The sequence below is a fragment of the Rattus rattus genome, chromosome 2, assembly GCF_011064425.1.
Source record: "Rattus rattus isolate New Zealand chromosome 2, Rrattus_CSIRO_v1, whole genome shotgun sequence".
In the NCBI taxonomy this organism is placed as follows: domain Eukaryota; kingdom Metazoa; phylum Chordata; class Mammalia; order Rodentia; family Muridae; genus Rattus; species Rattus rattus.
The window spans coordinates 228,320,644-228,333,122 of NC_046155.1; the positions used below are offsets into that span (position 1 = coordinate 228,320,644).

Here is a 12,479-nt window from a genome sequence, read left to right on the forward strand (position 1 = left end):
CACCGCCAGTCTAGACTGTGGAAGCCGCCACTTTGCTGGGCCTTGTTTCCAGTGGTCACAGGGCAACCAGACAGACACCGAATGGAGACAGAGCTGCTGCCCTGGGCGTGCCACGTCAGCACAGTGGCGGCCATTGCTGCTGCCACCCCCTCTTCTCCTTAAAGAATAAAGAACTTCCCTTCCTGTTCGCTGCCTTTATGTCTGTATGTTTGCCTTGGAAAAGTGTGTGTGTGTGTGTGTGTGAGAGAGAGAGAGAGAGAGAGAGAGAGAGAGAGAGAGAGAGAGAGAGAGAGAGACTGAGAGAGAGAGAGAGAGAGAGACAGACAGACAGACAGACACCTTGGAACCTTGGCTGTCATTCCTCAGGAGCCTGGTTGTTTGAGACAACAGTTCCTCATTGGCCTAAAGCACATCAGGTCACTAGGCTGGCTGGCCCAGGAGCCAGAAGGACCTGCCTGTTTGTGTGTGTCCAGTGATGGGGTTTTAAGTATGTGCCACCGTGCCCAGCTTCATCCTGTGGGTTCTGGAAGGCTGATCTTTGCTTCTTGTGCTTGTAAAACAATCTTTTCACTAACTGAGCCATCATCCCGTCTTTCTGTTTGCTTTTAGAAAGGTATTTTGTATTGTCAGTTACTAGAACCATAATAGACTTTAAAGGAAAACAACCAATGTCTGTCAATAGCAAATGTATTTTCATTGGTGAATCACCCGGTCCTAGTCTGAGATGGGAGAGAGGGCCGAGGGACAGTGAGCTGGGAGAAATCACAGCAGGACCGGCCTCAGTTTTTCTTGTCTTTGGGACTTTGTTAATCTGTAGGTTGGTCACCAAGAAGCCTAAACATCACAGAGGTGGGGATCATGCTTTACCTGGGCTATAGATCCGTGTCACCAAGCATTACAGTGAACCAGGCTGGTTAGCCTGTGCTAAACAGCATATACTTGGGCATAATAGCCCGTGTGTTTTCTTCATTAAGTTCGGAATAAGAGAAAGCAGTGGTGGGCATTCAGTGGGAGCAAAACAAAAACAATGTGGACCTCTGCAAGCCTTCTATTTGTGGTATAGTGAGAAAAACTGTGGCTGCCACCAAAGGGCAGGAGAGTGCCACAACACAAGGCAGAAGGCTGGCGGCTAAACGAACTTCAAAGTGAGCACAAGAACGCATACTTGGCCTGTCCTTCTGATGTTTCTGTGTTTCTTTTCCTAACCCGTGGAGCCTTCCTCCTCCTCTTCCTCCTCTTCCTCCTCCTCTTCCTCCTCTCTCCTCCTCTCCTCCTCCTCCTCTTCCTCCTCTTCTTCCTCCTCCTCCTCTTCCTCCTCCTCTTCCTCCTCTTCCTCCTCCTCTTCCTCCTCCTCCTCCTCCTCTTCTTCCTCTTCCTCCTCCTCCTCCTCCTCCTCCTCCTCCTCCTCCTCCTCCTCTTCCTCCCCTTCCTCCTCCTCTTCCTCCTCCTCCTCTTCCCCCTCCCCCTTTTTCTCCTCCTTCCTTTTTTTTTTTTTTTGCTACTAGCAAATTTGCATTTCTTTTAAACAACTTTATAACTATTTCCCCAGTCTTTCACAAACTGAAAAACCGTCCTTTTGTGAAACCGGACTATTTGTTCAAGCTTTGACATTGTAAAAGGGAGACTACTTTTGGTATTAGTAGATTTACTGCGTGCCCACCCCCACCCCTCCTTTTCTTTGTTTCTTTCTTAAAGGCAAAGCAGACTGGAAGAAGAAAAACAAATACTTCTGGCAGAATTTCCGAAAGAACCAAAAAGGAATAATGAGACAGACTTCAAAAGGTACAGAGATGGTGTGGCCTTGGACTGTGGGTCCTTGTGGCTTCCTGAGACTCAGAAGCCCTGTCCTTGATCCAAGTGGACCCCTGCAGTGTAGGATTAACTCATCGCATATAGCTGCAAAATCGTCAACTTTTCCGACATTCCTTTCATGACTTCAAGATTTTGACCCCATGAGTTTCTTGAACTCAGAGAGAACATAACTAGACAAGCTAGTGGTCTTCTGACACCGGGGACCAAGTCTGCAAATGTCCCCCTCACGCCAGCTACCCTGCTTTTTCTCTTAAACTCGCCAAGTGCTGACCCCAACAGGTCAAGGGAATCTGCATTTGTTAGTTTTGGACCCTCCAGTGCATACCCCCACTTGGAGCCTTTGCATTCCTCTGAACTTTTTGCACTGTGACAGGGACAGTTATGGGGCTGTTGCCCCTGGAAACCCTCTTTGGGTCTGACATCATGAGAATTTAGCCGGCTGCTCTGTTGAAGGGAGCCCTGCCCTTTCTCCAGGCCTTGCCTTTGTTTTTGTTTAGATAGCAAATAAATATGTCGTCTCCTGGAGCCCGGGTTCTGTAATTGATGTTTCTCCCAGTGTTCACAAAGGAAACCAGGACACATTGGCTTCCACCTTCCTGTCTGACCGAAAGGGGTTATCAATAAGTGAACACGTTTTGCTGTCCACCCCTGACACTCTTTTCCTTTTACACAATGACATGACCTCTCCTGGCCCGAAGTCTCTCCAGTCGCTCCCACCCAGACACCAGAGACCTGGCCGTGGACTTTAGCTTCCCTCTCTGCACACCTGAGTTTTCAGACAGCTCTCACGGGACTGTTTTTGTTGTCCCACTTTGAAGGAGTTATTCTTCCACAAACTCCCAGCTTTCAGTTTTGGAAGAGTCCCAGAATCCTCCGTGCTTCTGAATAGACTTTGTATCCTGACCAAAAAAAAAGCTGTGGAGAGAGAAGGCGGGGCCTAGAGAGAGGGCTCAGTGGTTAAGAGCACGTGCTGCTCCTCCAAAGGACCAGAGTTTGGGTCCCAGTACTTACAGTAGGCAGCTCATGTTGTGTATAATTCCAGCACCAGGAGAATCTGATGCCCTTTCTGCCCTTCGTGAGCACCCACATGTACCATTCACTTATACAGAAATATGCATATAGACATTAAGAAGTCAGATAGGTAGGTAGGTAGGTAGATAGATAGATAGATAGATAGATAGATAGATAAAGAGAGAGATAGAGAGAGATAGAGAGATATGATATGATATGAGAGTCAGCAGTTCACATGGCTTTGTGAAACACCCAGCCAGCTTCGTGTCACTCACCACAGGTAGTAAAATGAATCAATCAATGAACCTTCTCTCCACATCCACCAAGGCCTTTCACTTTTCCACAAGGGGATGGATATCAGAAGGGACTTGAGGGCTTCCTCTGAACTGACCAGTTACGAAGTGGAAATGATTCGCAGAACCACGGCGAACACAAATTGCAAGCTAGGTCCCTCCACCAGGGTTCCCCGTGAGTCTTCAGATAGCCTCCTTGGTCCTGTCCTTGTGCAAATAGGGTATACAGAGCCCTGGCTGAGGTCCCAGTGATACCAGAAGCCACAGAAGTATGTTGGAGGAAGATGGGACCGAGGAGGGGGACCAGGGCCTACAATATGGTTTCCTTCTGGTCACTAAGCCTACTGTCACTAAGCCCTCTCCCACATGCTAATCAATGATACAACCGGCCAGCCGGGTTCAAGAGGAATGGCGCTGTCCGCTGTGTGGGAAAAGGTTTTTTTAGAAGGACTCGGTGGGAGTGTCTTTTCCTCTGTAGTTCTGGTGACCTTCGGCTCTGATTAGATGGTGGCTGCCTGTCACAATCCGCAGGCCCGTGTAGTTGGATGGTAGTTCCCAGACGCTGGTAGTTGTAGTACCTGCCCTTCACAAGGCTGACGTGCTCAGCATTCAGCTTTTATTCATGTGTTTATTCCGTGAGAATAGTAGCCAGGTAGCTCAGTCAAGAAAGGCAGTTGAATCAGGCTCCTCAGGCTTGACTTCCTGTGCTCACACATAAATAGATGTCCTCGCCATTCATAACTTCACTTGGTAAATCGCCAACCCCAAGAAGCCTCATAATTGCCTGTCCGATCAGGTTGAGTATTTAAATGAGATTCCTGGCCCACCTGTGACAAGAAATTCCCCGTCGACTTTGTACCGTGTCTAGAAGGCCTGACTCCGCACTTCTGCTCATTTGGGAGAATTGCCTCTGTGGTAGCTCACACACGTTGTCACCGAGCACTTGGCTCTACGTCCCTCCGCTCCGGCCACAGCACGCAAGATAGACGGGGTACCCGAGAAACGTCCCTCCGTCACCCAAGATGAGGGGCTTCTAGGCTGGAGGGCTGCCTCGTCCCTCATCTGTGTCTGTCTGTCTTCGATCCCCAGGAGAAGATGTGGGCTATGTGGCCAGCGAGATAACCATGAGCGATGAGGAACGGATCCAGCTAATGATGATGGTCAAGGAGAAAATGATCACCATTGAAGAAGCGCTCGCCAGGGTAAGGGTGCAGGCGTTCAGTTTTACCTGTGAGCACCAGCTAAAAAGTGTGTGTGTGTGTGTGTGTGTGTGTGTGTGTGTGTGTGTGTGTTCTAGGAATCGAATAGCTATAAGAGCACATGTGCGTGCTTGCACAGGCGTGCCCTCGAGTGTCAAAGTTCCCAAGAATTCCTCTCTGGTTCCATTCCTCATGTCTGTCCTAGCATTGGGGCAAAGTCCAGCAGACTTCCTAGCAAATGCACATAAGAGGGGCCACCTATATGCATTTGCCTTGTGAGTAGGAGATTTTCTTGCCTCCTGGGGAGTGGGGAAGGCCCCCCTTGTTCCAATAGCAAAACCCATCCTCTGATTGCAGATATACAAGGCCATCTCGTGGCATGAGAGCTGCTTGGGATGACGTTTGCTTGTTTCCTTGGAGCAAGGGAGAACGTTTAAAAGGGCCTCAGGATAGTCTAACGCAGACAGCCAGGAGAGGAAGGAATACTTTCAAACCTGGAGGAGAAAACAGAGGGGGAAAAAAATTAATTCCTAATTTTAGCAGCTAGACGGAAGTTAGAAGACGGCCTAAGGTGGCCAAGCCTTGTGCGACCTAGCATTTGAAGCCTGCAGCCTGGGTACCATCAGTTTGGTGACCTTTGCCCAGTCTCTAGCACAGCAGTGGGGTTCACAAAACTCCTCTTAGTTCAGGGTTCTATCTTTTTTTAAATGTAAAGAGGCAGGGTAAGATAGCTTACAGATGATTTCTGTTTTTGCTGAATGGTTCTGTCCAAGAAAACGGCATGTCAAATGTTTCCTAGGAGTTTTGGGGTAGACACGTGCCTTGAGCGTTAAGGAAATCACTTTTATTCGTTAGAAAAGATTAAACGTTTATGAGGATCTAGGTATTTGGTGGTTTGCTGAATAGTACAATTAGCGAGTACTAATTTTAAACTCACGAGTAACTGTTGGCAATCAAGTTCAGGCCGTCATGGACTAGAAAGTTCCGTGACACACGGGGAAGGTATGAATCATTCATTTATCCGGGTGATTTGTGCATTCGTGTGGGTGGAATATTAGGTTAAAACGGGGAATACACTCCCACACCAAGCCTTGGATAGAGCTAAGCCCTGCTTATTTTATCACGGGGATGCTCAGCCACAACACAACGGGCCTGTGTCAAAGAGAACATACCTTGTTAGCTTTAAGGGGAAAAAAAAAGAAAGAAAGGAGAGTGAAATGCTGTGGAGATGTGAGCAAGTTGCACTTAGTAAAGTTGGGTAGAAGCTCTTTCAGAGTGCCACGCGTGAGATGGTCCAGGGGTTTGCATGAAGTACAGGGGAGCTGCATTCAACACTCAGAAATGTCAACGTTCTGGACAGTGTCTGGACGAAGGTCAGAGAGAGCCCGTAACCGTGACGTTGAAGTCTTATTTTCTTGAAAATAGAACTCTGAAAACCGAAGCTGCTACCCACGCCGTGACCTAATTACTAAATTGCATATTTACTCGTCTGACAACACACGCCCGCTCCTGGGCTGTGCGAGTCAAAAATAAAGTCCTTGGGAGATTAAAAAGCTTGTCTGCTTACAGTTGCCTGGTTAGGAATTTGTTTCTTGGTGTTTTGCTTAAAGATGAAGCTCATTTAGTGACTCCTAAGACCGTGTGAGTATAGGAATAGAGTAGAGGCCCAAAACTGACATTCTTAGAAGGCTCCCTTTCCCCCTGACATTTCTTCCCAAGCATGCAGGGAGGGGCTAGCCTTTCAGAAAGCACATATCCAGATGGAAGGATCAGCCCAGTAGATAGAACATTAGTTATACCATAAAGGCGAGGACAGTGTATATGTCCCCAGTGATACGAGTGAGATTAAAATGATTAGTGCTACTAATAGCAGAGGCTTCGGGCCATATGCTTTTAATGTGAGGTTTGTGCTTACCTGAAGCCACAGGGGTGGTAGTCACGGTGCTGTATTTGTGCATACCCATGTGTCAGTTTGATTGCAGCATTGAGCTTCTGACAAGGGTTCAGGCTATCCCCCCGTTGTCCCAGAGGAGAGGCTGAAACAGAGGGGGTCAGTGACCTATCCCAGGCTGTCAGCGGTAGTTAGTGTCGACATCCAGGCCTTTATTCCATAAGCAGCCCCGGCACTGTCTTCCTCCTCCCCGTCCCACATGCAGAGGTAAGAGAGACATCCTGGTTTTCAATAACACGAGGACGTTTGCAGTTTTTTGGATGGTGACTTTGCTGCACCCCACAGCTTGGTTTGATCAGTGTCTTCATTTGGATCCGAAGACTAAATTACAAGGAGGTGTGACTGAGGTGACAGCCTAGGCGCGGGAAGAGCTGGGTGCTGCCTCTCTGTGCCGTATGCAAACCTCCCTGGACCGGCTTGCACCCGGCATTCGGAGAGAGCCCCCACTCAGTTTTGTTTTTTCTTAATGCTTAAACACCGAGTTTCTAAACTTACATTTTCAACAGTCTGGAAGGTGTTTTGGTTTGGTTTGGTTTGTCTTATTCCGTCCCCATGTTCAAAGCCCCTAGCGAGCTATTTCATGTTTGCTAGGTGATAAAATTGACAGACAGAAGGGCCATAGCCCTCCTGGTGCCTCTGCAGCTCTGTGCTGGGATGAAAGCCACAGCCCTCCATGCCCAACTTGTGCAGTGCTGGGGAATTGAACCCAGGGATTCATGCAGGCTAGGCAAGGGCTCTGCTGTTTGAGCTGCATCCCTAGCCCTGCCCTGACCTTTATTTCTAAAAGTTGGTTTCAGGTATAGCATTTTAATAATGAAAATAGAAGCACCGTCCCACGCTAGCGCCCGCTGTCCCATTCGTCTCCCCGCTCCCGTGGCTAGCCCCATGCAGCGACCACCCATCTCGCCGTCACAAATTCCTGCTACCCGGTAAAATCAAAACTCTAGAGGCTTATATATAATTTAACAGTCAGATTTATATCAGTAAATTCTCACCCCACAAAGCTCCCAAACAAAGAACTCAGAGCTAATTGATATCGATATAAGCTGCCCACTTAGATTGGACAAATTGTCCTGTAATAATCCATCCCTTATATGATATTCATAGCTACCTGTGGCTATTTAAAGCCACAGGAAGGTAGGTCTTTCTCCTCCTCCATCTTCCTTCTTTCTCCCCTCTCTCCCATCTCCTCAGCCTCTCAAAAACTCAGCCCACCCTCCTTTTCTACTGTCCAATCACAGGCTTCAGCCTTGCCTTTGACCTGCCCTCCCCTACTTACAGACAACAATCTGCATTTAGGCATTCTCCCTTTGATATTTAGATGTTGCTGGCACCTTTCACGGAGGACTTGCTTTGGGGTGTATACATGTGGACCAACGCTGTAGAAAGTTCCTGGTTTCAGACTTACCGTTGCACCTGGAGAAAATGAGTTTTGGTGTTGGAGGAGGGAAAATCACGCCTCCTTTTGGAACAGTATTCGGAGAGTCCGTTGTGTGTGTCGGTCTGACTTCAAACCCAAAGGCAGGGTTTCGTACCCTGTTCTTGTAGTTTTGGAAGGCTTAGCTTTGCCTAGCCCCGGGTCCCTATCGTCATCGTGGGGAGGTTCTACGCGATTTCTGCTGTGGAGTACGCAGCAGAACATGACCACTGTTCTCCTTCACTCTCTCATTTGTTCTTGCTGCAGCTGAAGGAATACGAGGCCCAGCACCGCCAGTCGTCCGCCCTGGACCCTGCGGACTGGCCCGACGGCTCCTACCCCACGCTGGATGGTTCCTCCACCTGCAACGTGAGTCCATGTCCCTGAGCGTCTTGACCATTTGTGCTGATCAGGGTCCTCCTCAACCTTTGCGTTTTCTTTCTAAGGTCTCTTTCCGTAGACCTCTTCTGGTACTGTCTCAGCTGGGTCAGAATCCTGACTTCCTTGGATTTTGTTTGTAAATTATGGCTTTTACACTTTTAATTTTTTTCCCCTAATTTCTTGATAATAACTGTGGAATGGGATTCATTTGTGTTTCTGGTTTGCATTTCCCTAATAATTAACTATCAAAGTTGAACATCTTTTCGTGTGATCATAGGCCATATGTGCGTCTTTGGGGAAAGGTTTATTCAAGTCCTTGGCGCTCATGACCTTTGACCCCATGACCCATGACCCATGACCCATGACCTTTTTTTTTTAATGCAACAACAATGACAACCAAAAACCTCTGTTGGTTTCTCCCATCCTATGGGTGACTTTTTTACTATGTTGATTGTGTTTTTGGTACTGGTGTTTTTAATTTCAAAATTCTGTTCTCATCGTTTTTCCTATTGCTCATGCTTTGGGTGTTATATCCATGCCATCATTGCCAAAACAATGTGGAGGTGGTGAGGATGATATCACCCCGTTTTCTGTGGGTGGTTTTGTAGGTTTTAGCACTTACGTCTTTTTTTTTTTTTTAATCCACATTAAGTTAAAAACTCATCTGCTTGTGGATGTCCATTTTTTTTCAAGATCTCTTTACTGACATTTTCCCATTCAGTGGTGTTGGCGTCCTTTTTTGAACATTAAGTGACCATCCTTGTGTGGGCTGCTTTTCGTACGATCTGTTCTTTCACTGGCATCTGACTGATTACTGGAGCTTTGTCAGTAAGTTTTGAACTTGTAAAATGGGACTCTTCCAATTTTGCTTGCCCCTTTAAATGGTTTGTATCTTTAAATTGTGTGTTTTGTGTCTGTGTGCATGTGTGTGTGTATGCATGTAATGCTCATGGAAGCCAGATGAGGGCGCTGCGTCACCCGGAACCGGAGTTACAGGCAGTTGTGAGCCACCTGACTCCATGTTGGGAATGGAATCCTGTTTACTCTGCAAGAGCAGGGTTTTATTAATTTTAGTGCTTTTGTAAATAGTATCATCCTTTTAATCCCCCCAGCCAGCTGTCTATTACAGAATCTATGGTGCAGCTTCTTCTTGTCGTATTGACCCTGTCACCTACAGCCTTGCTGGGTGGGTTTGGTTTCTCTGATCTTTTGTACATGTTCATGCCCCGACGGGATTTAACGGTTTTCCTCTGCATAAGATCGTATCACCCACAGACAGAGACATTCTGACTTCTTTTCCCACCAGAACGCCTTTGTACCATTGAGACTGTTTGAAACTGACCAAAATGGCACCTTTTCAACTAGGAGTTTCATGATGGTTGCAGGAATTGGAATCTAGACGTATCCTGCCCGGTGCCATCTTCAAACAGAATGGAGGAAGTCCTCTTGTCTAATGTTCTATAAAGTTTTGTCTGCTTGGCCAGCTCCTCCTGATCTTTGGAGGCCACTCTCCACCCATGACCTTAGGTTCCGTCTGTGCCCCACATAGGCCATCTGTCTGAAACAAACTTCTTCTCTTTCAGTCATGGTTTTTTTGGTAAAGCTCAAGGCTTCCTTATTTTGTATAGCACAGATTCCATACTTTATTGACACATCCAGGGCTCCGTATCATCTGTCCTTGGTCATTTTCTCTGATCCAATCTTTATTCCCATGCCCAGTACCCCTCATTCCAGCCACACCAGTCCCCCATACCCATTGCTGAACAAAGCCCGAGATTCTCGTATTTCCCGGTTTTTAACCCCCACAATTTTGTCTGCCCAAAATGTGTCCTCCATTTCCCCCCTGCTGAAAATGCGAGCATTCTTCACAGGGAAGCCCAATTCTTCACTTCCTCTATAAAACTTCCCTTAGCCTTCCACAGCGTGTTTATTGCTTCCTTTTTCATGCTTTTGTTGAGTCAGATTTAATACATCCACCCTCAGCTGTTATCCCTGAATGTGAGAAATAATTGTACTTCTCTGAGGCACCTCGGAAGCAGCAGGCTCCTTGGGCAAGGTAGACATGCTGTGTTCTTTCCTAGCCCAGTGTCCAGCTCAAGCAAAACTTTGCCTAGTATTCACTGTCCTTGCTCCTCTAGGAGCATGCTTGGGAGTCTTGCGACTACAGATTAGTCTTGACTTTGCTTTGTGTCTAAGCAACTCATGGTACCACATCAGAAGCTAATAACCCCTTTCACTCCCTTCTTGTTCCCAGTTCCCAAAACAAACACTAGATTTCCACTGCAGCTGAGGGGCTGAGCTTTTAAAGCCATGCCATGCTTGCTGAGGAACCAAAATGGTACCATTTATAATAATAAATATGTCATAGGCTAGTGAGCCTTGGATCTGAGACTTATGAAGTCATCAAAGAACTATGTCCACAGCTTTGACTATGACCCTGGGTCTCTCATCCCAAATCCAAAAGACTAATAATATATACCATGAACCCAGTGAACCATGAAGAATAAACACAGTAACTTAAGAAGGATGTGATTCAGAGAGAAGGCAAAGACTCGCTCATCCACAGTGGGTTCTTTAGTGTTAAGCCCACCGTGTACTGTCCTGATCAATAGTGTTTGAATCAAGGGCAAGGTTGACTTGTTCATTCAGAGAAACGAGGTCAGTGTCCCATGTCACACACTGCTCTGTCATCTGGGAAAGAAGTTAATATATGCTAAGTTCTCTGGGCATTTTGCACAAATTGCCAGGAAAGCCTTACTTCATTTACATTGGCCTTTTGAATTTCTTCCAGAGGGTCCATCAGAACCACCATCTATCTGTAAACTGTCAGAAAGAATTGGGTGTGTAAGGATTAGGCATTTCGTCTGCTGGACGTTTCATGTGTAGAGAGGCAGAACTGGTGGATGAGAAAGAGGGGCAGCCCCTGGCCGGACAGAGCTCACACGTTGGTGTAGATGTTAAAATCATGCTCACTTGCACACATAAATTCAGAGTTCCCAGGTACACCATTCTATTAGTAACCTCTCACCAAACTGCCTCTTTCTGCATGCCCCCCGAATAAATGCAGTCTGTCAGAGTCCAGTGAGGGGCCAGGAATGCATGCATTCTCTTCACATAACAGCACACTTCTCCAGAAACTCTAAAGAATGACTTCTGCTTGTGGGACGAGGGATAGGTGATGGGACCGTTACTAATGGACTGAGTTTATGAAAGGGAGTTATTTACTGGGTATTTTGCCTGTGACTTTCTGCACATTCCCATACTCACTTAGCCACGGTGTATATACAGAACTGCACCCAACAAGCCTCTTCCTGAAGTCTGCTTGAACTTGGTTGAGGTCCTGACCTGTGTGATTCCTGCCCCTCTTACCCTGACGTAGCCTCCCCCATGTTTTGAAGGAGACCCAGTTCAACATTCCTTCGTCCTCAGACTGTTATTCTGAAACTGCTCTGTCTCAAGGTTCATTCAGATAATGTCCACTGTGATGATCCCCCCGCCATCCCAAGTTAGGCAGGCTTCAGTTTTCTATTGATTCCTTTCTAAATGGAGATGGAAATAGCTCACACTGGTCACAGTTGGGAATGCCCGGGCTTTGAAAGTCCCAGTGATCATAAGGCCTTTGTCACCAGACCTCAATGCCCGTATTGACGCCTGGCATGCCTTCGGATGTCACTTGTGCTGATTTCATAGGCTCGCCTGCCCCCAGAGCTGACATTAGATAATTGTGCGTTGCTTCATAGTAAATCCATATGTGCATTCCTAGGTCCTAAGAGTGCAAAGTGCTAAAGATAGCTACCAGGGGAAGTGAAAAATAGCCTCCTCCTTGCCAAAGAAGCATCTGTTCCACGCCAGACCCGTTAATAATGAACTTCTGTTGTCCGTGGTGGAGTACTGAGAAGGGGCTCTGGTTAACTATTTAATTTTATTCCTTCTTAAATAGCTGGACGTTTACGTAAATATTTTTCTTTTAATTTATTACAGCATCTTTCTTTCCCTGTTTGCCGCCTGCCAGGTGGAAGGTTGTAGGAACTGTCACGGGGAGTTGTCAGTTTTGTGCCTTCGGGTTCAGCTTACCTTCTGGTTAAGAACACATTTAAGGGGCTGGAGAAACAGCTCAACAGTTAAGAGCCTTCTCCTAGAGGTCCCAAGTTCGGTTCCTAGCTCTAGGGGATCTGGTGCCCTCTGCTGGCCTCCGCAGGTATGCACAAGTCACACACACCACACACACAAACACACACACGCACACACACACACACACACACACACGAATAAAAATGAGGTTAAAACCCACATTCTTTTTTTTTTTTTTTTTTTTTTGGTTTTTTTTTTTGGAGCTGGGGACCGAACCCAGGGCCTTGTGCTTCCTAGGCAAGCGCTCTACCACTGAGCTAAATCCCCAACCCCCACATTCATTT

At 46.9% G+C, this 12,479-nt stretch overlaps 1 protein-coding gene across 1 annotated transcript in view; it reads left to right on the plus strand.

Annotated features, from left to right (window-relative positions):
- Positions 1 to 12,479, plus strand: part of Sash1 (SAM and SH3 domain containing 1) — a 165,470-nt gene that overhangs the window by 103,621 nt on the left and 49,370 nt on the right. Inside the window, exons 6-8 of the mRNA XM_032894991.1 lie at positions 1,696 to 1,782; positions 4,206 to 4,318; positions 7,951 to 8,052. Of these exons, the coding sequence (XP_032750882.1) occupies positions 1,696 to 1,782; positions 4,206 to 4,318; positions 7,951 to 8,052 (302 nt within the window). The remainder of the gene's footprint in view (positions 1 to 1,695; positions 1,783 to 4,205; positions 4,319 to 7,950; positions 8,053 to 12,479) is intronic.